The following is a 27,734-nucleotide window of genomic DNA, read 5'->3' as shown; positions in this document are numbered from 1 at the left end:
TCAGTCTTTGTAAATGCTAACCACTTCTTACAAAAAACAAAAACAGCAACCAAGGTGAAAAGCAAATATATTATGCAATCCTTGCTTAAAACTTCAGGTGTGTTGGCATTCTACTAAAGAATATGACTGTACAAAATAACCTTTTTTGGTGCAGATTTAAAAAATATATATATATGTGCAAAAAATGGACAAAAACTTTTAAACATCTTCCTTTCTGTGTAATTTGTAATGCAAATAGCATCAGTCATGTTTTCTGTATTATATAAAAGATACACTGCCATCATCACAAAGGATACGGCAGCAGATACTACAGTATGGATTATTTTATTAGAAGAGGCTCTTAGCTGGCCGGTGCTCCCGTCCGTACCCAAGAAAGTATAAATGACTGATGTTTTACGTCTCAAAATCATGACAAAAGTAACAACATGAATGTAAAGATCATCTTTTTAATGCCTATGTACACCATTTTCAGTTATGTTCTCTTGAAACTGACAATGCATTGAGACTTGAATGTGTCAGAGTGTGTAAAACATCAGGTTTGACTTTCTACTTCAATGAAATTTTCTTTTAATTAAAGTCGGGGACAGTTATCACATATTGCCATCGGGTGGTAGCATGCTATAAATAAAACAAATACCATTAGAGGAGGATATATTTTGGTTTCATGAAGAAGAAAAAAAGAGGGAACAATACAAAGTCAATAGTGTTTTTATACTGATAGTGTTTTATATACCAGTATATGAAAGTAAATCAAGTAGACCACTGCTTCAGTAAATACCATCATGAGTTTAATTTCCTTAAGCAATGATGCTTGCATGTATTAAAAAAAAAAAAAAAAATTAAAAAAAATGTGTGAAAAGAATCATAACCAACTCTGTATTGGCTGTTCCAGTCCTCCACACTTTTGAGTCCAGAGTTCACACTAAATGAAAATACGAGTCAACAGACTGGCATCTGTTTAAGCAAGCATTTGTAGGCGACATTCCTCATGATATGCAAAGTTAAAGCAACAATTGCTTGAAAATCGCAAATTTCAACAGTGCTAGTAAAAAAGATGCCTCATTGGTAATATAGCCCTGAGACACAGAACACAAGCCCACCCCTTCACCAGCATCTCTGCCTTTAAATAGAAACGTTACATGGCTGGGTATTGACTATCAAATAGTTTTTCTAGTTCAAAGGTTCTTGGCTAAGCAGTACAGTGGTTAAAAGAAAGAGACACCTCAGGCAACTCCACCACAGTCTCACAATACGGCCTTGGAGCACAAGCCACTAAAAACAAACCAAAATAAACACAAAGTAGCATACTGTATATTTTACAAGCTTCACACAAACTTCACTTCATTCTCAGGCAGACAATTTCAATGTTTTTAGTGTAAGGTTATCTCATCAGTTCACAGTCAAATAATAATAATAAAAAAGAACAAATAAATAATATAAGTATAAATATAAAACGTATAACCCTGGAGTGTCAGAATCTTTTTGGGACCCTTCTTTTACATTACAAATGTCTTCACTAGCCAGAATGGGTCTTCTTCTGCATACGTCACCTCAAATCCAGCACTGTCGTTACCATGTCTTTCACAATGACATGTTTACATAGCTACAAAAACAAGAAAAAGATATTGTCATATTACGGGAACACATTCCATGTATACATAACATACCAACATTAAATGATGTCAGTACACTATGTGACATTATACCCCAAAAAACAATCAACGAGCCTCAAGCCACACCAATAGGACAGTTACTTGAGTTAATCCAACAAATAGTCCTGGTTACTGATGGCATCTACTGATGGTATTTATGTCTGCCCCTCAAGAGGGGTGAATTTCAGCTTGTATTTTTCAAGATGAATTAAACAGTAGAGATACAGTATTCTTACTGTGACATTATATCCAACTAATACAAACTATCTGACATTGCAGCTTTGCAATATCACATCTATAATCAGGGACTGCTATATATTGTATTCTAGTAACAAGTATAGGGACTTCATGGCGAAGGTAGAACTAATACTTACACTAAACAATGCTGGGTTCTTGGAGTGTGGATGGAAGCCCTTCGCTCTACAGGCAGACACCTCCAACATCCCTGCACTGGTGAGCCTGAAAACCCCAGTGCTAAAAGTCATTGGAAACATGGTTAAAAATGAAGGCGCAGGAAATCGATCAATAGAAGTTTCTTCTTCCATCCATTTTCCTAAGTATTGTTATGTTTTGTTTTTAAACCGGGTTATTTTCCATAAGCTTGTCCCAAGCTTGTCCCATGCTTGTCCTGTGCTTTTGCATTTATTATTAGTATGATTAAAAACTAATTTTGCTGAATCGATTAGTCCACTTTATTTTATTTTTGATTACAGTGCACAAAAAACACTACAGAGATTTTTTTTTTCTTTCAGTTGTTGTTTTATAGGCAACTAAGATCCCTACAATTAAATGAGTGACCCAGTTCATATCATTTGATCATCTCATTCAAATACCATTTGATATTCAAGACACTTCCACACGAGTCTGCCCTTCCCTTCCTTCCTATAACACAACAGCTATTTACATTGAGCATAGAGGTACATTGGGAAATACATTTTGCACAGACCCCTTTATACTCACTCGTTGTGTTTTGGTGAACATACAATCGCAATTGCCTCTGGCAGCATCAGTTGGTATGAACAGTGGGTGTGGAGATCCACACTTGATAGGAATGCTGTTTGAGTTGGGTGTGTCTGTGAACAGTGAACGTCATTAAAGACACACAAGTGATGTAAGCTTTATTAAACCTAATAAAATAATTCCAGTAATTCACATTGCAATCATGTCATAGTGTATGAGTACATTATTGTAAACGTGTATTCAATGTTTTTTTCTCCTTGGATAACTTAATGATACACTGACACAATACTACAAGCATTGCTACATTCTAATTCCAGAGGTTGTATGAAAATACTGAAAACATCAAGCAGCAATGGGTTACTGGGAAAGTGAACCAAAGTGTAAAGGAAATTAATGATAGAAATTCAGATGTTTAAATTTTTTTTTTTTAAAGATTTTTCAATGTTGACAGTGTTTATTTTTAGAAATGTTCTGGCTTTTACAGTTGGTGTTACTTCTGTGGTTATGTAAAAAAAAACAGTGGTATCATTTATTTTTTCATGGCCGTTTTATCTGTGTTTATCAGTTAGAACATAAAACTAGAAACATGCATGTGTAACTTAACAATTTATAGCCATGTAGTAGTACTAAAATAAGCCAGTGAAATTATTGGGCAAACATTTTGACCAGAAGTCTTTATTTTATTTTTATGAAGATTTAGTAAAAGACTAACTTCCAAAATGCAAAAGGTAAAATGTCAGGGGCCAGCTTTTTGTGTTAACCCATTATCGAGGCAAAGTGAACTTACGTGGATCCATCCAAGAGTGAGGAGATTGTGCTGGTCCTGAAAGCTGAAGAGCTCCTCCACATTCTCCACATCGCAGGAGTCTGGGCCAGCAGACTGCTTGGGCACTATCACATGAGTTACTGTAAACTCGTTATGGGTCTGAAACAGAATTAGCATGGCATTCCTGTGCTGTAGCTAATATAGTCTATAGGAAGCTAGAGGAGCAGGACGTTATTTGGCAGCAATGCACATCACAAATTAAAGTATAAAAAACAAGCACAGATCTGGAATACAAAAAATGGTGGACAGGTGATAATGTTGCTAGATCTAATAAGATCTAGGTAAGAACATAGATTTTTTTAAAAAGGCTTGCTACCACTCCTTTAAAAAACACCGTCCAGGCAAAAAGATGAACATCACGTAACCTACCAGTTTTCCACAAAGAATCCCACAGGTTTCTATTCCTCTTGCTGTATTGTTATCGGCAAGAACCAAAAACTTGTAGGAGAGTTCCTTGGGGATCACAATGCTCCTCAGCCCTTCTACCTTCTGATCTGCAACAAGAGACACTCTGAAATAGCTGTTTTCACAGACACACAGCTTCTGACCTTTCCTTCATCTCAGATGTCTATTTTCGGTATTTTTAATGCTTTTTTTTCTTCTGAGATGACAACAATTGACATGTAACTGAAAAATAACAGATCACAGATCATATTAACAGAAAAAAATTAAAAACATTGCCACTTCGTCATAATGTGATATGATTTTGTATGTAAATGTAGAAGTTCAGTGCCACGGTGTGATCTTTGTATTACAAAACAATGCCTCTATAGAAACTAGGTGAAAAAGGAAACCAAATGCAAAGCTAGCTGCCCAGGTTATTTGTATTTATAGGCTTGAGAGGTACTCACTCTGAATGGCACTGAGAGCTCTGTTTACAGCAGGGGACTGGCTGGGGCCTCCAAGATTTGGGCGGGAGGATCCTTTGGTGTTGTTTTTAGAAGGACAGGACAAGCAGGACAGCGCTTCACCGTCAGTCTGCTTGGAAACACTGGGCCCGGCTTCTTTCCTGCTGGCGAGATCCTGTCGGCGAAGCTGGTCCTCAAAGAAGCGAAACTGCTCCGATTCGATCTGCAGCCTCCTCAGTTGGGTCACACGCTGCTTCTCCTCCTCAATCAGCTGCAGCTGCTTCAGGCTCTGATAGCACTCCTCCACAGCTTTACTCTACACAATTCAAACACACGGCCCCCCAGGTTACAGAAAGCAGACACTCACAATTTACACAGATTATACCCGACAGCCTCTGCCTTCCTGCCTTTTCTCTGAATTTAGAGTAGGAATATGTGCCAAAGAAAATAAAGTGGATACCGAATGTTTTGAAAGACTGGCAGTTATGATATCTGACTTGGAAATCAAGTGAAAAATACAATACAATAACAAAGGGCACATGGCCATTCATTTTACAGCACATTGTACTATATGTGATTTACAACTCAGTATCATAATTTCTATGGCTTGGTACTACTTGTACTAATTTTGTGCAGTCCTAAGATCAATAATTTCTGTTAAAAGTACTGTGGCAGTGTGAAAGAAATGATTCTTGATGTTCGATCTCCCTCCCGACCTGTGAGGGTGCTGTGTAAAAAGAACAGAGTGCCCTGGACTGGATGGCCCAACAATTCATTCCCAGGGTTAGACGGAAGTTGGCCATCTAGAAAGGGGCTGTCGCTACGGTACACTAAATCATCGACCTGGAAGGCAAACGATGTGGCAGCCGCGGATTGGAGGAGCGGTTGCACTCGTTAACCAAGGGGTCATGATTGACTGTATATAAGGGGACGTAGCGAGGTGATCTGGTCCTTATTATGGTTACGCTGAAACCGGAAGGACTAATGGTGAAACGACTGAGTTTTGTTTATTTTGTCTGTCTTGTCTTTAACATAACTGTTTGTTTGTTATTAGATTAGACGGCTAACACGATCCAGAGCTGTCATTTAAGGCCAGCGCAAATCCCGGACAACACTGCACTTGTATCACGGATAACTTGTACTTCACCACGAGCACTACAGCACTCACTTTGGACTTGTGACCGTGTTTGTGTTGTGTTTGTGCAACCCATAGTTACACCCTGTGCAACACACACCAGTGCCAGCCCTCCTTTTGCTTACTGTTTGGTCATCAGACCCTTTTGGGTTACAAAATAAAACAGAAACCATTTCACTTGTGCTTTGTTGTCTGTCTTTCATTATTGGATTACTGCACCTGCTCTACACCTGCACACTAATTACCACTTTGCCATAGGCTGTTATTGCTGTGTTACCTGCCACCCATATTATTGTCAAAATCTGCAACCATTTTTTTAAATCTACAAGCAAAAAGGTTTAAATATTCTGATAATTCTGCAACATATTTTGATTAGGGATTTTGAAGAATGTTTGAAACTTTACTTTCTATAGAATCACGTTCTTTAAATAAACACAGTGTGGAGTAGTGGTTAGGGCTCTGGACTCTTGACCGGAGGGTTGTGGGTTCAATCCCTGGTAGGGGACACTGCTGTTGTACTCTTGAGCAAGGTACTTTACCTAGATTGCTCCAGTAAAAACCCAACTGTATAAATGGGTAACTGTATGTAAAAATAATGTGATATCTTGTAACAATTGTAAGTTGCCCTAGATAAGGGTGTCTGCTAAGAAATAAATAATAACAATAATAATATGTATCCATACTATGTGATACCAGAGAAAATTACTATATTCAATATTATATTTAGCCAACTCTATGCGTTGTATATAAAACCATTTTCTGTTTTACACAACCAATTCTGTACTGAATTCGGCATGGGGTTTATTTATATAGCATGTAACCTACAGTAAACTACTATTGCAGATATCTGATTATCACCCCTGCATCAACAGTGTTTGGCAGCTTTAAACTAGATTACATTCCAGTATAAATTGTTGCTTAATGTTAACTCTTGGATTTATGTTTAAAAGTACTGTTAATAGAAACAATTTGAAGCTACAGGTAATCCCCAGAAAATCCTTACTTGGCCTTTCATATACTCCATGTGTTCTTTACTGTATTTCTCAACAAGTAATTTCTTCAATTGATCAGTTCTTGGAAAAGCAACATCTTGTAATTTCTGAAAACAAAAACAACAACAATAATAATAATAATAATAATAATAATAATAATAATAATAATAATAATAATACAGTAAGTACTGTGCAATAAAACTTGTATTAGGTCACTGTAGTTCTGCAGAGCAGACTATTAGGTTGAATCGATTCTAAAACTATATACTTGAAGTTCGAGATGAATTGCTTCTAATGCAGCCTTGAAGTCTGCAGGGGACCCAATGAAACTGTCAATTGCATTGAACCATCATGCTCAGGTTGATAGGAATTGTTAATCCCTTGCTATATAATTACTAATGCTGCTTGCTGACATTTACATTGTATTTTGAGTATGCTAATCATGGCTTTGGCCATTGTTGTGCATTTTAGGAGCATCCTTACACAAGAGCATCCAGCAAGAACACACTACTGGGCAGCAGTGTGGAGTAGTGGTTAGGCCTCTGGACTCTTGACCGGAGGGTCGTGGGTTTAATCCCAGGTGGGGGACACTGCTGCTGTACCCTTGAGCAAGGTACTTTACCTAGATTGCTCCAGTAAAAACCCAACTGTATAAATGGATAATTGTATGTAAAAAATAATGTGATATCTTGTAACAATTGTAAGTCGCCCTGGATAAGGGTGTCTGCTAAGAAATAAATAATAATAATACCAACATATTTTCAGAACTTTAAAAACTTAAAGGACATATAGCTATAATGTTTTTGTCAGTCCCTTATCTTTTTATGCTGTTTGCAATCGTTCACTCTAGGCTACTGTAGAAGCAGGTAGAGTCAATACAGTTGAAAGGTCACAATATCACATGATTTCTGAAGAAGCAGGAAGCAAAACACCAGAGGCCTGCAAGCAGTTAGAACTTGGAACCTTTCAGAACGGCTGCAAATATCCTAAAAAGGTAACTTAAGAAGATATTATTTGTAGCTATATGTCCTTTAAATCACCAAGTTTATTTTTGAGTACTACTGAATTTCTAAATAACTGCTGAGTGAGAACAAGTGCAATTCTACATCCAGACTTACCTTCATGATGTCCTGTTTCTCAGGTACTGCACATTGTTGGTAGTCCCGATGGCTGGGCAGCTTTTCAACAAATAATCTGAAAAGCAAGTATATAATAAATATTATAACCTCTCAACCAAATGCTGTAATGATAGATAGATAGATAGATAGACAGACAGATAGATATAGATTTTTTACACAATTCACTTTATTAAAATTACACTATTTATGTCAACACTCTCAACTGGTGCTACTGTACAGCTCAATCAAAATAAGCCTGCAGCAAGAACTGTCTGTGCACGCCATTCAAAAAGCAAGATGTAGACAGCATCAAAGTTTGCATAGTTAATAATTGCTCCAGTTACACCTTGATTGGTTTGCTCCTGCCTGAAGCCAATCTGACTGGAATAGGAAGATTAAAAAGGATGTTTCTCTTACGTGATGAATTTATTGTACAGGACAAAGGCGTTCTCCAGGTTCCCTTCCTCCAGGTAAACAGCAGCCATGCGCTCCATCTCCAACCCGGAGCGGAAGTAGCGCCGGGGGGTGATGTCTTCGTTGATTTCGATGTTGCAGCCCATCTTACTCAGAGCTCTCACTCGCTCCTCTGCAGACAGGCTCACATCAGTGTGATCGGGCTCCGCGGCCAGCTTCTTCTGCCAGTGGAATCACAAGAATCTATCATATCATTATCTAACTATGCTGCTGTGTGAATCAAGTGGCACTGTGTGAAAGGTATTGTACACTGTGTAAATGTTCCTCTTTTGATCAGTAATGGATCTTCTCAGTTTCTTCTCAAAACAAAAATGTTAACCCTTAATACTCACTAGTGTACTGAAGCTGAAGGTGTGGTCCATGCTGCCTGCACACTGCAAAGTAGGAGGGCCTCTGCTTTTGCCTAATGCATCCATCTGTCATTTACAGTGCCGATACTGCCAAGAGAAGGGGGGGTGGGGGTGGGCGGGGGGCAGGAGAGAAGAAAAATCAATCCAGACAATTCCACTAATGTAAGAGCAATTAGCACACTGCTATTTACAGTATTTGCTTGATAATCTTTCCATGGGTTTCACTTCATCCCTTCAACTACTTCAGTAACTGAAGCAGCCAGCTCAATATTATATGAATGTACATTAATACTGATGGTCTTTACTTCTTAACAGATAGGCATTGTGTAGCTTTAACTCCAGTAGAACCCCAGGCTTATGCTATCACTCCACTTCCTGGCAGCAAGATGCCTACGCCATTAAATCTGCCTTGCATAGTGGCACTTGAGCCTTGAAAGTGAACACACACACACATAAAAATGTAAGATATATAGCTAGCTCTGGGATCTGCTGTCAAAGTGATGTTGATGTAATTGCCACCCAAAAGGCATTAAAAAAGAGCCTTCCGTTTTAACTGCAATGTTACTTTGAACTACTGTACAACCACGTGTGTGTTCTACAAGGTTCTTTATCGGCTCAGCACATTTTTTCAAGGTATCACACTGACTGTAAATGAATTACTTATATTTAACATTACATTCTTAAACTCAGTGAACATATTAAAACTTCAACATACAGCCATACAGATAAATAAAATAAGGATATGCATTAATATATTATAAACCAGTTTGCTTAATATTATAGGTACCTTTAATAGGCACTGGAATTGCCTCCGACGATGGTTCCAGTTGGACTTGTAGCTGGACTGGGGTGTTTACGCTTTAACCTATGTAGCTTCGAATTTCTTATTCTTACTGTGATTAACTGCAAAGACAACAGGGCTAGCCAGAGATTGGATCATGTTTGTTGGGGTTTTTTTTCTTGTGTACAGTTTCCTAGTAACTGAAGACATTGTATTCTGGGAGATGTAGTTGTCAGTGGAAGTTTTAGGGGAGGCAGACAAGCTGTGCAGCAAAATTGCTATGCATATTTTTATGCATTAAATTTAAATTTAGTGCGTATTTCAGATTTTTTAAAGCGTAAAAATGGCAGGTTATCTTGACCGCTGCTTATAGGTAATGTCTATCTGAGTGCATTTATTTCACTTTATGGTAAAGCTGGCTCATTTTCGTGAACACAGCTGGGAGCTGAAATGACTGATACAGTATTCTCCTGAGATCTGATATTTTGGAGTGAGAAAAGCTGCCTAGTGAGCTATCATGTTACCTATTATTTCTGAACCATTTCCCCATTCTAGAGACACTGACGACATACAGTAGGCAGCAACCCAGGGCTATTTGTAGTTGAACATGAATCTGAACTGCAACTGCTGCTTGCCCAGCATATGAAACCTGAAATTAGTCCTGTACATCAGGCTATTTTAAGCTTCTAAAATGGAATGGTTCAAGCCTTTTGAGATTCATAAACCAGGAAGGTTTATGTGCATGTCCCTGGTGGGTCGTCTAACCTTCTGCATCTTCTTGTGTATAAAATCTCCAGGAGTTTATTTATGGATACTTCCTATAAATGCAGAAATCAGCTGCCTTCCCTCCAACAGGACATAAACCTTTCATTTTCCTTGCTAATTGGCAATAGAATGCCATTTAATTAGCCGTGATATACAAATATTAGCGAAATATAAAAAACTCAGATTTGTGCTGTGCCACTCCATATCATAACATTCAAAAACATTTTTTAAAACTACTGTATTGGTTTCTTATTTGTGATTTTAGTGCTTGTAATGACAGTATGACAGTAATGGACTCACCACGGATAAGCCTAATGGCAGCCATATTGTGCTGCCATTAGGCCTAACAAGTATGCTAGTAATGTACATCCCCTACCATCACTGCAAATACAAAAACAGCACTGTCAATATCATGAAATTCTAGTACTCAAAGATGGAAAAGAATGTCCATCACAACTAGATAAAATGTGTAACATATGTACAGATGTATAGATATACAGATATACATACATCTCCTTATATCCCCAGATTCTGCTACTCTCCAAATTTGCACTAAAGAATGTCCTAACCAAGTTTTATTACAATTGGAAAGACGGGTCTCTGGATATAAGTGTATGCAAAAATGTAAATGTGGCATAAAATAACAAGACGAATCAGCAAGATAATGCATCTAATTAATTTAAAATCACTGTACTTGTTTCAATGCTTATGGTACACAGAGTTGTCCACAAATCTAAGGTTAACTACCAAAAAAGAGCTGAAAGCAGGAGTTTTCCATCTGCAAATCACAAAGAAAGTATTTTTAGCACTAAAGGAAAAAAGGTCACTCTTTAACGTATAACTGAATTGCCAAACCTAAAATGCATTCACAAAGACAATGAAATAGTGGCCCTATTCACAGAGCTGTAACTCAAGCAATGTTCAAATCATTATTTTTAAAGTCTGTTTTGATGCATTTAAATCTTGCTTTGTACACTATACAAAATACATTTACGACGTGATGGAGAAACATTGTATGATCCATTGTTATCTTTTCAGACCTAGCTTCCTTTAACTGCAAGGTTTAAACCTGACTTATCAGCCAATCAAAGCAGTTAACTCAGCATGCCTCTGTGTTTTATCATGCACCCATAAAACAAAAAAACATTTAAAGTACTGCCATGGCTTAAAAACAACACACCCTTGATCATATGACTTGTCAAATCTTATGAGTGGATGATAGTACAGACAGGATTTACATTAGTAAATCGTCTGTCTGCAAAAAATATGCTCTTTATTGACATCTGGCTCAGTGATATATACATTAGTCTGGAGGTCATTTCAGCCCTTAGGGAATTTGGTAATGTATTTATTAGACTGACTAGATTTATTTCAACCTGTTCACAAGGATTGAGACAACCAGGGTAGTCTATTTTTATGTTATTATAGACAGACAAGCATTCAAAGTAAAATTAAAACAAAGCTTTTACTTATTGAATTAACAAAAAAAGGCCTCTGTATCTTTAAATGAGAGACCTTGTATTTTATAATCTTCACAGAGGAATACTTCTTCAGAAGCCTGATTTCCTTACCTAGATTCGACTACAGCTCTCCACAGACTCTCACTCATTATTGGGTAGAATCAATTCCTTCATACCTTAAAGACTATTTATTACTAGAACTTTCCAAAAGCGATACATATTAGGTCTATTTCATAATCATTCTTGAACTTTCAAAATACTGATTATATTATATGGTAAGTGCTATTCACAGCCATTGGGCCCCCAGACCCAGTTATTCTGTGCTAAAACAATACTTTACAGTTTGGAGGAACAAACGTCATAAATAATATATTGACAGCATAGAAACAGCCGCCTGGCACCAAGCAAAATGACTAATTTAGTTAAACTCAGAGAGGATGCAACACTTAACTGACCTTTTTAAAAACCAAAAGGAATTTAAAACCCAATCCTTAAAACAAGGAAATCATAACTAGGTAATAAATAGAGGAGTTGAAGACAGCTTTTTCTTAGATTTGATCCACTTGATAGACTCTGTCTAACTGCACAGTACATGCACTCTGTAGTTAATACAGATAAATGCTAAAGGGTTCAATTATCAAGTCAATATCAAACACAGTAGGCACATAGCAGCTGTCTAAGACATTGCTTCAAGTAATACAGACTGTCTAAAGCAGATAGTGTCACTATACATGTGTAAATTGCAAAAGAATGTAAGGGTCACCATAGTTTTTGAACAATCCCACCTAGGGGTGAAATTCTCAACATAAAAGTGCAGGTACTCATATACACAGCCGGGTATAAACATTTTAAAAATTGAGACAATTTGAGAGCCAATGAATAAATACTTAAAAAATGTATACATATTGGTACACAATATATTTATAAATTATAACCAATTCACCATAAACAGAAGCTGAAAATACTGAAAGCTTTGCATCCTCTGCTTGTATCATTCAGTCATGTACTGTAATATAACACTTAAGTTAAACCTTAAATGACAAGCATTAAGAAATATTACACTATGCAGTAACTGCTGTAGAGAGGGAGTTTTGTTTCAAGATATCCTAAAAAAGGGATGATGTTATAAAAAAATGGTATAAAAAACAACTGTGCTATGAAAAAATGATACAATAAGGTCTAAGTCAAACCTCTAAGCACAATTTAGTATGTAACAAGCACTACTACTAATGATTTCCATTACACGAGAGTAGATGTTAAAACTTCATGCTGATTTGAACTCGGCTCTCGCCAAGATAAGCACCAACTAAGACGTAGCTTTACAGTAAACTAATGTGATCCATATGCGTCTCCATCCATTTACGTTTCCTTCCATATGATGATGTAGATATCCTTCTGTCTGGTGTTAATGGCTGAAGTGTAATGCTGGCTCCAGGGATCAGCTTATTTTGCCTCCCTGGCGCATCAGCACACACAACGGCTGCGATGCTGGCTCCGGGGATCAACCAAAGTGCGGCCTCCCCAGCGCATCAGCATGACAACCGTCTGGATTGAGCTAAGTAGGGTACATCTCTGGGGTTTTCAAGTGGGCACCTTCCATCCTCAGTGTTTCGTCGACTAGCCCACGACACCTCAAGAGGGCTCGACGGTGATTCTGGCGTCCCAGCATCACCCCCCTCCGTCCCCCACTCAACTCAGCCCAGCTTACTTACCTGTCCCCAGCCAGAATCTTTCCGTCTCAACCACAGCCAGTTGCTGCTCCTCTCTGCTGCTTCAGATAAGTTCTTCACTGTGCGACGCAACTCTTGGCCACTGAATCCGACGTCTCTGAGAAACCGGGTTGTAGAGTGTGCCACAAATCCTCGACAACCCACTTCCACTGGGTAAACCCGAACTCTCCATCCTCGCTGTTCCGCTTCAGTGGCTAGTTGAGCATACCGCAGTTTCTTCCTCTCATACGCCTCATCTACAGCGTCCTCCCATGGCACTGTTAACTCTACCAGGTGAACAAGGCGTGCTGATCCAGACCACAAGACAATATCTGGTCGAAGGTTAGTGGTGGCAATCTCAGGTGGAAAAATAAGCCGTTGACCAACATCTGCCAGCATATTCCAGTCTCTAGCAGCTTCCAGTTGTCCTGGGCGAGGATTGGTTTTAACACCTTTTCTTGGTGGTTGCTCTCCTGGGCGGAGGAATGTTGTCTTTTGTGTGTAATGTTTTGATGGAACAGGTGGCAACTTATTGGTCATGTTACGCTTGTCTTCCAATGCTAAGGCCAAACATCGCAGCACCTGGTCATGGCGCCAAGTAAACCGTCCTTGGCTAAGAGCCACCTTACATCCTGTCAAAATGTGCCTTAATGTTGCAGGTGATGAACACAAAGGACATGAGGGATCCTCTCCTACCCAGAGGTTTAGGTTCTGTGGTGATGGGAGAACATCATATGTTGACCTGATGAGGAAACTGATCCTGCTCTGTTCCATTGACCATAGGTCTTGCCAGCCAATCTTGCGTTGTTCCACACTCTCCCATCTCATCCATTCTCCCTGTTTGGCCTGGGAAATGGCCTTTATACACCTCATCCTCTCCTCCTGCTTTTGCACCTCGTTGACTACCAGCTTCCTTCTTTGAGCTGGGGCCGCCTTGTGCCATGTAGGAGGAGTTGAACTGAAACCAAGACCCCCTCTTCCATGCTGAACTTGCCCCATGATATCACCAATTCGAAGGGCAGCCTTTGCATCTTCCACAGCTTTCTTTGCCGCCCACTTTCTTCCAGTTTTCAACACAGGTGCTGCCTCCCTTACGCATTTATCGCGTGACTCTACTAATGTCATTTCCAGTCTGACCTTGGCGCACTTAAACTCCTCGGTTAGAGCAGAGACTGGTAGCTGCAGTATTCCTTTACCATAAAGTCCCACTCTGCTGAGGCAGCGTGGAACTCCCAACCATTTCCTGATGTATGAACTGATTAAAGCTTCCAGCTTCTCTACTGTTGTCAAAGAAACCTCGTACACAGTCAGTGGCCACAGCAACCTCGGCAGTAGACCAAACTGAAAGCACCAGAGTTTTAGTTTACCTGGTAGAGCGCAGCTGTCTATGCTCTTCAACCCTTCCACTGCTTGTTGTCTAACTTCTCCCACACGAACTGTGTCCTTTAGATCCCCGTCGTACCATCTCCCAAGACTCTTCACTGGCTTCTCAGACACTGTTGGTATTGCCTCACCATTAATGAAGAATGTTTAATAATAATGTACTTGGCCATTTTAATCTCCATAGTATTCTCTGAAATCATCCCCATACTTTCCAGACCCTGGGTACTCACCTACAACAGGACCTGGCCATGCTACAATAATAGCCTTGGATTAGAACATATATCCCTGTTTCTTTTATTTATTTTGTACTTATTACTTATCTTACAATAATATGTTCTGTGTGCTTCTCTGTTGTGTTTCTGTGTAGATTATTTACCATGATCTATTCCAGAAAAGGGTTTTCAGGCAGAAACAGTATAAATGTAGACTTATATTTTATTTTATCACTAGTACTGTGGTTTCTGCACAAGAAACAAAGTAGCAAAAGACACATTTTATAAAGCAATATCATTACTGTGGTTTACTTCTGCCTTTTTTTAGATGTGCATGCAAGTGAAAACTCACAATTAACTTAAACTCTTCAAATGTTTTAGAAAAGGAGACATTGTACAAAGAAAAAACACCTCACCGTTTTGGTTTTCTTTTATTACAGTGCTATTAACAGAAAATACTAGGATCACAACAAAGCACAACGTTGATCACTGTGCTTAACATGTACCTTTTAATCAATTGCCTTTTAATCAATCAAATTCCTATTCCAATCATTTCACAACAAAGGCTTTAATGAGCAAACAAATACTGTATACAACTTAATTAACTTGTCAGGTAACTTGATAAAGCCTATGGCATAAACCTCATTAAAGACGATGCCGTAAAATGGAATTGGAACTGGAATTGTATAAAAGAGAACTGGGATTGGAAATGGAATTGGAATTGAAAAAATGGAATTGACCCCAACTCTGATAGCAGCTAACAGAAACAGAAGCAGTGTGAGGAAACGTTGTGCTAGTGGACTGTGTGAGTGGATGGAATGCATCCGTGTTCGATGAAAAGCAGATTAAATAAATCCTGGTATGCAGTACCGGCATCAAAATAAGTCCCGGTACCCGGTACCGCCATCAAAATAAGTCCCGGTACAGAGTACCGGTGAGCACCTGCAGAATTTCACCCCTGATACCACCAATAACAATGAAGTTATGTTGGTCTCACCACTAACTTTTATTTAGGGTTCCTTGTGAGGCACATTTTGTTATGAAAATGCCTTCAATCACAGTGGAAAGCTGGGTTCATATTGTACATTAACAAGTCTCCACCTTCTCCTTTGTACCTTCCCCCCACCTAGGGGTGTTGCCACGCTTGAGTCCACATTATAGATTAATATGGGTTGCTGATGCTCCACCCTTGATTCCCAGATAAGCTGTGTTGCAAAGGAGGCATTCATTCCCTTCCCCCTGCTGCATGATTTGTCGTCTTTCACCAGGTTACATTAACCACCAATGCAAATAAGTACCAGGAAAATGTAGTGGAATCACAGAAAGCAACTACCACTGTACCACTGAAAAAGAATAAACCGTATTTAGAGATAGAAAATGAACTAATTCAAACTATTTTGCATGCATTGTATTTTAATAATCCAAACTGTGCAGTGGTGCCTTGTCTCAAAGTCTGTTTTCCATCTTAATGTAATAAAAGGACAAAAAGGAGACCTTCAATTAGAGAGGGGGAAGCTTTCCGTCTTTAAAGCTAAAATTTCTAAAACAAACTAATAAAATGGGCTAGACTGTCAAAGAATATGGTAAACACAAAATGATTGCGGAACACTGCAGCATTTTCTAGGAAGCTGGAATACATAATGCCATTAATACTATATATTGTACACTTTTCATTTTTCCGATGCCATTTCTCATATTTTTACATACATTTGCCAATTATCATTTCCTCGTCCCTTGGTTTAGTTGCTCATACAGTATAACTTTTTTTTTTTTATATGGAACGAATGGTTCGTGCTGAGGTGGTGTAAGAAACAAGTGAAAAAACACAGCCAAGTGCAGACGGCAGCAAAGGCATTCCATCGTGTTTGGATTATATTTGTTTTTCACTGTTTGTTTTGGATTCTGGAGTGCATTTTGCTATTCAATTAGTATAAATATATACAATCCAATAGTAAAATATATGTAATTGAAAAACATTGCTTTTACAAAATTAAGAAAGTAATGTGTGGTCCAGTGGTTAAAGAAAAGGGCTTGTAACCAGGAGGTCCCCGGTTAAAATCCCACCTCAGCCACTGACTCATTGTGTGACCCTGAGCAAGTCACTTAACCTCCTTGTGCTCCGTCTTTCGGGTGAGACGTAGCTGTAAGTGACTCTGCAGCTGATGCATAGTTCACACGCCCTAGTCTCTGTAAGTCGCCTTGGATAAAGGCGTCTGCTAAATAAACAAATAATAATGATAAATTACAGACTATGTATAATTGGCAAGTATATTGCTGTGAATTTAAGACAGAGCTGAACATATTCAGGAGGTGGACAGAACATTGTAAACACCTGTGATATGCAGCACATACCTGTTTACAAGGGTTGTTCCACACATGATTGATTTTCTTTATTTTTTATTATTAAGCAAATAGCATCCCAGACATGTATTATGCAATATATAAAAGTTGCATCTCCCTGTTAAAAATGAGTTTCAGTCATGATGGGTAAAGTCTGCACATCTAAAAGACTTTGATTAAGGGCAGAAAGGCCAAGAATACATAAATCAGTAATGTTTCATGTGGAACAGTCCTAAGAGTGTGGCAGGCCATATAATATATACAGAACTGAAAAGTGCATGTTTTAGATGTTATAGATTTAGCATCATAGTTGTATGCTCTATTTTTGAGTGCAGTGGGTGAAAGTGAGTTTCACTTCCTACTTGCTCAGCAAATGAAGCATGAACAGCAGTCTATATTCAGAAAAAAGAAGCACCTGCCAAAGTAACCGCTCACAATGCCGATTTTTTCTATTCCTGTCATCTAGGTTGTTCTTGCATGTACTGTAACTAGAACCATCACCCTGAGTGCAATAATCTTGACAGTACTGTAATTAAATCTGTAACACCGAATTTATTATTATTATTATTATTATTATTATTATTATTAATAATAATAATAATAATAATAATAATAATAATAATAATAATATATATATATATATATATATATATATATATATATATATATATATATATATATATATATAATGTATTTAGATAGCCGATTTAATCCCCGTGGACTACAACCGTGACCTATGAGCATTTGCGGACTTAATCAAATTTTTTATTAAGCAAGAAATAATTGTTTAAAGTAAACCGTTAACCAAATACATTAAGCTATTGTTTTAAAAAAGTAACGTGACATAACATTGGTAAAGCAAGCTAAAAAGACACATCTTAAAACCCCAATTCACAATTTTGAACACAACCAATATAGTTGGCAGTAAAGAAAACGGTGTCGTATTTTGTCCGTGTATTGATGTTTCTAGTATAAATGCAAAAAATAAACCCTTTAAATAAATAAATACTATAATAACATATCAAAAATGAAAATAAAAAAGCTTACCAGTTATAATCTGTGCCTCCTCTTCCACTGGTGCGTATCCCTTTGGGTTACATGGAGCACATGCTAGAATTCGCTGCAAATACAGCTGCCCGCGTCAATATTAAGGGCAGCGACGATGACTGTTTTCAAATCCCAAACCTCGTGTTTTTAGCTTCTGTCTTGTAAAGGCATTGTTTATAATGAACAGCACAAGCAGGCAGTCACACTTCCTCGTTTGTAAAATGGCTGAAAGCCGGCTCTCACACGAAGTATCTCACTGCATAAGGAAGGGAGTCCTGCTTTCCCAGCCCCCTAATAAAATCCCCGAAGGAACAGCGCAGTGGTTTCAATGCACTGATGTGTCAACGGCAAAACAAGGTTACAGTGTAACACAGTACCAGAGCTGATTTTTCTTTCTTACTGCGTGCGGCGTGTTAGATGATAATGTAATAGTGTCAATTATTCGAGCACTGTACCAGTGTGGAGTGTCCACCCACAACAAACCCGAGTTTTAGTTATGCATGACACGGAACTGTGGCTTCAACATTTTGAAGAATACACAATGGCAACTACTGTATCTACGTATGGGCAATTTTGGTTATACGTTAAATTATGCGGTAGTAAATGAATCCATAAAATGATCATTAAGAAAACCCCGACGGCGCTCAAATGATTTATAATATTGAAACGCATGCGCTGTATCTGCTGTCGTTCATCTTGTATAGGGGTAGGATACAATTCGTCCTCCTGTGCAAAAGGTGTGCAAACTACATGTGTACCGTGCATAAGTTACATTAAATATGAATAATCTGCTGCACATTATTTATTGTAACATAGTAACGCAATTGTCTAGAATTACTCAGGTAAACGTATATATTTTTGATGATGATTTGAATTGTAATATATTAATACTATGTTTTTTTTATGTTTGTATTAGTTGATGTACTGTAATTTCCATTTCTGCTTTGTACTGTATCTTCTCTGTTACAACCCCTTTGTTTTCTGTATGAGATTGGTGTACGTAATTATTGGAAAGGGTCTGAATCTTTTTGTTTAGTTACATAGTAGCATCTGCTCAAGATAATCCCGTGTAATGCAGCTAAAATGGTATGACAGTGTAGTTTGCAGATGGTTTAGCCCCTTTTTGCCACCGGAAGCAAATTTGAATTAATTAATATTTAATTTCTGCACCTTCACTGGTACGTTATTATACTAGCATAGCATTATTGCTATGCGTTTCCTTTATGAGGAACAATAGTTCAAATACAGCGAATACTGCATGTGGTAAGCGATATTACGCTTGTATGGCACATTGTCGAGCAGATAGATACATTCATGTAATGCAGTTAGTAGTCCTTGTCAGTCGGAAACATTACCCTAGTGAGAAGGATCGGTATGTTGGGTGGTGTACCTTCTCAGCAGAGTCGGGTATGTTGCACACGGACAGATGTCAGACGACACCTGTCTGCGGGTGGGCATACACTGGATGTAAGTCACTGCATTTCTCAAAAGTATTTCAGATAGTTCAGTTTCGGCGCCTTGTTTTTACCACACCAAAACTAGAAGCAGGCATGGCTGTAACTAGCTGTGAGGCCACCGAGGTTGTGTCTGAGGTTGTTTTTTTGCATCATAGATGCTGACGCTCATGTAAAAATTCTGGTAAAGTACAAAACACTCATTAATTTTCTCTGTTGGTATGCCGTGTAACATAATGGAGGTTACATAGTAATTACCAAGCAGTCATACAATACGGCCAGCTATAACCTGTAACCTAAATTTGACCTCGGTAGAATCTCAGCTGTAGTTACGACGCAGGAAGCAGGTGTCATTTAAAGTGACGGGAAACTCCTTGCTCCCTTCCTGACGCTGTATCCCACCTTGAAACAAAACCACACCCACCAGGCGAGGCTGGGCTTCTCGATCTTGCATCACCGTGATGACAAATTGTAGCAACAAGAAGTTTAAGAAACGCCGTCTCACATAACTTGGAAGTTTCAAAGTCCTTCAAAGTCATAAAGAGCGAGGAGTATAATTTGATAACAACGGATTGATCTGCCGAAAAATCACCAAGTGGAGTTTGCAGAGTTGCACGTGATATAAGACGAGCAATGGGGATACTATATTCGGAGGTACAGTACCTAGACATTACATTTATTGAAACACGAAACAGCCAAATTATATGTTGCTTCTTGTTTTTATTGTTTTTGAAATATAATCAAGTTAAACATTTCTGATGGAAAGAGTCAGTTACACACATATTTTTGATCCTCCGATTTAGCCGGATTCCTAAAGTGAAGCCAACACACCAGCATACCTGTCTGAACTCCCTCATTGACAATGGTGATGTGTTTTGGTGTAAAATAATAACAATAAAAATAATAAGATGAATTCATACAGCGACCAGGGCAGACAATATAAAAACTATGACCATGTGCACTATTCATGCAAAGCTTTTCTCAAGTGTCAAACATTTTAATAAGAGTTTGTGAACATGCTATAGCTCTTTACACAACTAAGTGTCATGGCATTCAATTGAAAATATTTGTTTTTTCTTATATACGGTAATAATACTGTAATAGACCACCTGTAAATTCAGTAGATCCTGGATACGGTTGCCCAACGCACATTAACATCCAGGTATTTACAGCTTTGATCGCCAACACCACTTATGTTTTTTTTCCTTTTTTTGGGGGGGGGGGGGGGGGAGTGGAGGGGTTGATAAAAAATAAAAAATAAAAACTAGTAATGTATGTGCTTCTGTGTAGTTTAAATCCGATTACAGATATTGTATCGCAATAAAGCAGTCGATATTCAATAAACAGAACTCTTAAATGCTTTAAAACACACACACACACACACACACACACACACACACACACACATCCACACATCCGCACACACGCACACACACACACAAAGGTGCAATTACTATTACTCTATTCAGTATTAACTGTGTCGATGTGTTTATATAAGTATATATGTTAATGCCAGACAGGACTACAACAATCTTAATCCCAACCAGTATAATTGCATTTGATACATCAGTTTGAACTATGGAGAAAACCTAGGGTCAGTTTTCAAGGAAACATTACCCGCAAAAATGCTTTTGTTTTTAACTACCCCCTAGGCAGCATACCAGACACTGCTTAGCTGAGGTTCAGTTGACAGGTAACTGCTGCTTTAACACATACTCAGAAAAAAAAAACTATATGAATATACAAATGTGTCAGATTTTATATTAACCGTCTTGGTCTTAGTATCTGCTGCACAATTTACAATAACAGCAACTTTGACAGTGTAAGTCCACTGCACTTTCAGCACCTCGATTACAGTTTGAGATGCAAAGGTCTACTTCATGTTTGTAGGTTTCAGGAAAAATATATTAATTTGTGGGGATTGTAGACATGTTCTAATGAATATTATTATTTGGAGAATATCATTTAAGTGAATAATGGTGTTTGTTTTGAAAAAACAAAATAGGGGTGTCTGATTCAGAAAATCTAATTCACTTTTAGCCTGTCTTGATTTAAAAACTAAGCAGTCTTACCAGATTCATACTGTACCTCAATAACATACGCTCCACAGTGAATACAGAGATTTGGACAACAGAGTAAAACAGCGACTTGAAGTTAAAAACTGAGAGAAGCGTGTTAACAATGCCAACATGTTCCTATAGAACAGTTACAATCTTGTTCTTGATAATCTGGTGCAGCCAGATTTCAAGAGAATGAAAAAGTGGTCATTCCTGGCAACACATGTCAGGATCTTTAGTTCATTCAAAGGTGACACATTCAACAGTTAAAAAAAAAAGTTTTAAAAATAATTTCAACTCTTTTTAATGGAAAATTACATCATTTAAAAAAATCGCAGCTGTTGTTCACTTAAATTTTGATACTGTATGCAGGTCTGAAATGTACAGTTTAACAAATGTGCATACTGTACAGCATGTCATATTAGCTTAAACAAAACTACATGTTCACTGATTATTAATAGGATCAGCTGATATGGAAATTACAAATTGGGGCAACTATAGGAATATGTTTTGGTGTGGTCACTATGTTTGAACCAGAGTACCAGGCTGTGCCAAATTTAAGGAATAATATAGATACTAAGCATGCCAGAGCAGGATGTGCACACAAAGCTGTGTATCTGTGTTTCACTTATCACTGTCTGCATAGTGGTGAGACACTGGGAGAACATTTAGGCACTGACACAAATGAAGTGTTACATTTTAAATATACAAGGTAATGCAGAATTTAGAGATTTCACAAACAAGTGAGAGTACATCATTATTGAGAAAGTTTGTGCAGCTTCCCTTCAACAAGAATTGTTTTTTTTAACAACCTTTAAAGGAGTTTTGTAACTGATGTACTTTCAAAACTATCACTTTGGCACATGATGAAAAAATTTCCAGGCAGTGATCGAAAATAAAATTACCAAGCTTCCCAATTGATTCCCGTTAAGGAAGATGTAGCAATGCTTTACTGCCAACATTGCACACTTCAGCTTGACTGTGGTCCAGTTGCTTTCAAATTCCTCTTTTCTGTCCATTTTAAAGTATGTACTGTTCCTGGGCTGGTGTTGGTTGTAAGTGTGAACACCAAAAGTGAGCAGACGTACTTTTTATAGGATGTGTCATACATGCCAATACTGCTTGTTGAGTGGCTATAAATGTTGTGCAGGTTAAATACCGGTAAGTTAACACTTCTTATTGTGTCAGGCAAAAGGTGCACCATTTTAATAACCCCTTTTAATAACAGTTTTGTTGGAGGAGTGCCTCAAAGGGTTACTGTATCTTTAAACAAGGTGTTCACCCTCTGTGATTCCAGGAAATTTGAAACAACACCCACATTCAAGGAATGTACATTGGGATGGGTTGGGAAAATAGAAGACAATTACCTGCACGTCTTTAATGAATCACATTTCTCGTCTTTTGTTTGGTTTGTAGCCCATCTGCCAAGCAGCTTATGAAAATAATGTACAAGAAGTGCACAATCTGCTGCAGGAAAACAGCAAGAATTTAAACATCCAGGACAGCTGCTACGGAGATACAGCCCTAATAGCTGCTTGCAGACACGGTCACCTCAGGACTGTCAAGTACCTTTTGCACCAAAAAGCAGATACAAATATAAAAAATGAGGTAATACATAAAAAGAATATCGTATTTTAAAAACTTTTAAATAGTTTTTCTGGGCATGTGTTGTTCCCTGTTCTGGTTGAAAATTACACTAGACAGCAGAACACTTATTAAATACAGTGCTCCCCCTGTATAACACCATCGTTGGGAATTAAGAGACCGTGCTGTTTGTGTTCCACCTTATAATGAGAATACTAGTGTTAGTGTAATGGCATTATGGGGCAAATGGGAGCCATGACTGTACCGCTTTATAACCTGTTCCGCAACACAAAGGGCCACCTTATAAAGGGGGAGCACTATACCATTGTTGTGCAATTATAATAGCAGCACATTAACTTTAGGAAAACCAATGTAAACCATCAGCAGACCACAGCATTAACCAGAAATGGATTTAAAACAAGTATTTTTACATTGTCATTGCCACTAAAGTGTCAGTTCTAAATACTGTACAGCCACAGGAATAATTAGAATTTATGTATAAAGGTTGGACAAATCAAACATCTTACTGTGCATCTTTAGTGAAAAAGGCTGTTGTTTTAAATAATTAAAAGTAGGACTACTGGCATTTTAATTTTTTTTTTACAGACTTGCAAGCAAAGGGCCCTATTATCTAAGCATGGCAGTAGATTGATCCACTACTACTTAGATCAATGTATCCATTAGATGTGATTTCAGTCACAAAAGAAAATGCAAGAGTGTTGCTTCCTGCAGCTGCAAAAAGCTTATTTTATGAACCACCTGTTCTTTGACAAATTCGATTGGATTATTTATGGACCAAACAGTTTCCATTTAATGATGAAGTTGCATTATTTTTTCATTAACCCCAGCACAGATGCATGCCTACAGCATGTTAACAATTTCAAACAATGCAGGTATAATATAGACCTCCTTCTAGTTGATTTAGTTGTAATACAGCACATTATATATCTCCTTTAGTCTTTGTAACACAGATTTATTTATCCTGCATTCCTATCTGTGATTATAAAGTCACTTGACAACTTTGCACCACAGCTGTGCAAAACCTTTTCTAACTGAACAGAAGGGTGTCATCTGACAAAGTTTGGTCTGTCTTGGTGAGAAAGCAGCATTCTGCTCTTTTAAACTGTGAACTTGACGATGGACGCTGTCCTCGAATCAATTAATTCATAAACACTTCTAGATGTCAGCTGCAGCACCATCTGTAACCCCAACCTTGCAGCCCATTGTTTGGTGCTTGTGCCCAAGTTTCATTGTCACTTTATACTTCCCCTACTGTACCTTGTGTCTACAGTACAGGGTAGTTAATTTCTGAAATGTGTATGTTGTACTAACTGTTCATTTCTCTGTTGGCAGAAAAAGAGGACGTGTTTGCATTACGTCATCCGGAACACATATTCTTATGTGGACTATCTGATAATAATCATCCTGATGCCTGTTTTATTAATAGGCTTCTTTATAATGGTGCGTCTGATTTATTCCTGTAAATATTTTAACTGCTGTAAGCCCAGGTGAAGTCATTACTAAACACCTAAAGCATCTCATTGTATCAACATGTGGTAAATACATTCTGATTTTCTTGAAAGAATGTCATAGACGGAATAACAGTCACTAAAAACTACTTATGGTTGGAAACTTACCAATTAATTTAAATTGGATAACAATATTACATATTCTGCATAATCTCTTAAAAAAAAGGTATAACTGTATGTTTATATGTTGAATATCAGACCTGAGTGTACCATTATTATTATTTATTTCTTAGCAGACACCCTTATCCAGGGCGACTTACAATTGTTACAAGATATCACATTATTTTTACATACAATTACCCATTTATACAGTTGGGTTTTTACTGGAGCAATCTAGGTAAAGTACAGCAGCAGCGTCCCCCACCTGGGATTAAACCCACAACCCTCCGGTCAAGAGTCCAGAGCCTTACCCACTACTCCACAGTGCTGCACAAGTACCATTATAGATAAGATTCACTGGAAAGGCTTACTTTAGGGAAAAACATATTGTTTTAGAAGAAAGAATAGTTATTCAAAACACTCACCAGCAAATATAATGTACCAGATAATTATATATTGTCCTTATTACTTGGTGGTAAATTTTGTAATGAACTGTTGTCCCTATTGTGGCACGGTCTGTTGTACAGTTATATTCCAAACTAAAACAGAACATCAATATTAGAACCTCTCATTTTCTGTAACAGGAACAGAAGAAGAGAAGGACTGCAACTCTGGTGTCAATGATCCTGAACACAGGCGTGGATGTCAATGCTGTTGACTATGTAAGCAGCACCACTGTTGATCATTTATTATATGTTTTACTCGACACCCAGGGTGTATCTTTTTTAATGAAATACGCTTTGTCCTATTTAAAGCCTAATATGTGGCTCTAGGCCCTGCATGTTTATAATACTGAGTGATAGGGAAATTAGTTTGAATACTGGCTCAGTCTGTCTGTCTGGGACATCTAAGTATCTCTATCTAACACACAGACAAAGCTTCCGATACTCAGACAAAGGCAGGCTGGAACAGATGGTCTTGATACTGCAAGCTATACACTGGAAGTTGTCATGTATTTATTGAATTATGGTTATTTCATTATAAGAAACCAAAGAGTGGATTTGGTTACTGTACTCCATTGGAATAAGTCGTCCCTGGATTGAATGAGATACTTTTTAAAGCACAGATCAAGCAGGGATCTGTTGATGCATTCCAGGGGAATTCCTCATTGCTGTAAAAACATTTTAATCTCGAGCGAAGTCTCCAAAAGAAATGTTCAAGGTGTCTCTGTCTGGAATCTGGGGCTTTATGGCTATATATATTTTATATTGTTATACTCTGTATACAGTATGTTGTATTTTAATCCATTAGTTTATTCAAAATGGAGACGCTAATACTGAATGCAACAGTGGAATTAGTGGATGCATCAAAGTCAGCTGCTGTACATTTGAATATGACCACCTACTGAACAGAAACAAATGTCTTTGCAGAAAGGCAACACAGCCCTTCACTATGCTTGCAAAATGAGAAGTACAAAAATTGTTCCTCTTCTCATGGAAAAAAACGCAGATCTTACAATAAAGAACCAGGTAATTTTGTGCATACAATGTTATTTTATTAACCACTGACTGTAATTATTAACTTTGAACTTGACAATACTGCTATATTACATTGTTTATAGGACACTTAACAATATACTTTGGGGTAATTTGATCAATTAAAATATTGCCTGTCAAACAAAATAACAAAAGGCTTTCTTAATTTGTTTGAAAGTCGTCTACCTGGGGAATTTTTTTTTTTAAACTGGGCAGTAGAGCCTTTTCCTTGCCATAAAGCTCTGCATACATGAGGAAACATGTTTCCTATAGTAGACCAGGGTTCAAGAAATATTTTGCCTTTAACCAATCATCCAGTGTAGGTTGCATTCCCTTCTCCACACAAGTTCACAAAGTTTCAGTGCAATTATAAGTGCAGCACCACTTAGTGCAGTAAGGCTTTCTTTAATTTTTGGAGCGTGCAGCTGGAATGATCACATGCTGCTTGAAAAAGTTTCCCAGCAATGTTTTCTGACAGTTTTTGTAGAAACACGTTTCTGGAAACATGTTCCCACGTGTATGCTGGGGTTAAAGATGATCTCAGCAGGATAGACAGGTTCTTGACTCTGATAATATCTTATTATTTTTCTTGCAGGATGGGGAGTCTCCACTGGATATTGCAGAGCGGTTAAAATTTCCAAAGATTGTCCAAATGCTGAAGAAATCATCTTGATTTGGACCTGTAATGGTTTCCAACACTGAACACTTTCTTAGTCTATTGTAAATATAATCACATTTTCAATAAATTAAATACAAACCCAACCAGCTCTTAACTCTTATTCAGGGTGTACAAAACATAACTGTGCAGTCTTCCTCAATTTATTTAATAATACAAGCACTGTAAGTGGTTGAATGTATAAGTAGTTAAAATCAAATAGATTGAGCCTTGCACGGACTGTACCATGATGCTGTTGTAAAAATAAATATTGTACAACACACCCTGGACAGTATTGTTACTATTGCATATCATAGAATTATAACCTGAACAAATGATTCAGTACTAGGAGTAAAGGTTTCAGTACTGCAAGTGTCAGTAGTATTGTTTTTAGTGATGTCCAGGTGAACAGCTGTCTGTATATATATTATGCTAGCAGAGGATACCAAAAAACACATTATGTACTGCAGCTACTGTACTCCAGTCATTGTACGGTATCTCACAGTGTTTACAAACATCAAACATAATTACAAATGCCCATTAATTCAAGGGTTTTTATTCAAGTCCAGTATTGTAGAGCAGAATTAAGGTTTGTCCCCATTACAACAGCATACAGTAGTTCAATTAAAAACATACAGCATGTATTGTATACGACCTGAACATTGAATTGAATTGAACCTGTAATTTGAAAAAGAGATTAAGTCAAGCCTAAACTACCCTGATTATGCTTTCAAATTACACATTCATTTTATTCACTTACAATGTGTAAGTGCAATTTTCATTATTTTCTTAACCTTTTCATGCAACCTCATGGGGAAGATATATATAG

The 27,734-nt window shown here is 37.7% G+C and overlaps 2 protein-coding genes across 5 annotated transcripts; one reads left to right on the top strand and one right to left on the bottom strand.

Annotated features, from left to right (window-relative positions):
* Positions 1 to 432: 432 nt before the first annotated feature.
* On the bottom strand, positions 433 to 18,698 carry stambpl1 (STAM binding protein-like 1). Of its 3 annotated transcripts, none has more exons than XM_034031484.3 (11): positions 18,053 to 18,698; positions 8,338 to 8,442; positions 7,949 to 8,166; positions 7,532 to 7,607; positions 6,425 to 6,520; positions 4,290 to 4,602; positions 3,808 to 3,932; positions 3,400 to 3,537; positions 2,613 to 2,725; positions 2,027 to 2,126; positions 433 to 1,603 (listed from the first exon to the last, which is right to left on the bottom strand). In XM_034031484.3, exons 2-11 carry the CDS (start codon positions 8,419 to 8,421, stop codon positions 1,547 to 1,549), a joined length of 1,320 nt encoding a protein of 439 aa, XP_033887375.1. In that variant the 5' UTR covers positions 8,422 to 8,442; positions 18,053 to 18,698; the 3' UTR covers positions 433 to 1,546. The 3 variants fall into 3 exon arrangements, with proteins under 3 accessions (XP_033887375.1, XP_058840975.1, XP_033887378.1); XM_058984992.1 differs by lacking the exon at positions 18,053 to 18,698 and adding an exon at positions 9,143 to 9,719; XM_034031487.3 differs by lacking the exon at positions 18,053 to 18,698 and having other exon boundaries at positions 7,949 to 8,188.
* A 665-nt stretch (positions 18,699 to 19,363) lies between these two features.
* ankrd22 (ankyrin repeat domain 22) lies at positions 19,364 to 27,382 on the top strand. Of its 2 annotated transcripts, none has more exons than XM_058984990.1 (6): positions 19,364 to 19,519; positions 22,980 to 23,171; positions 24,501 to 24,608; positions 25,360 to 25,437; positions 26,146 to 26,244; positions 26,846 to 27,382. In XM_058984990.1, the coding sequence occupies exons 1-6, from the start codon at positions 19,427 to 19,429 to the stop codon at positions 26,921 to 26,923; spliced, it is 648 nt and encodes a 215-aa protein (XP_058840973.1). In that variant the 5' UTR covers positions 19,364 to 19,426; the 3' UTR covers positions 26,924 to 27,382. The 2 variants fall into 2 exon arrangements, with proteins under 2 accessions (XP_058840973.1, XP_033886681.1); XM_034030790.3 differs by lacking the exon at positions 19,364 to 19,519 and adding an exon at positions 20,087 to 20,160 and having other exon boundaries at positions 26,846 to 27,380.
* The last annotated feature ends 352 nt before the right edge of the window (positions 27,383 to 27,734 follow it).

This window comes from Acipenser ruthenus, chromosome 13 (assembly GCF_902713425.1).
Source record: "Acipenser ruthenus chromosome 13, fAciRut3.2 maternal haplotype, whole genome shotgun sequence".
Taxonomy (NCBI): Eukaryota; Metazoa; Chordata; class Actinopteri; order Acipenseriformes; family Acipenseridae; genus Acipenser; species Acipenser ruthenus.
The sequence above is the reverse complement of the archived record's forward strand: the minus strand, read 5'-3'. Positions and strand labels throughout refer to the sequence as shown.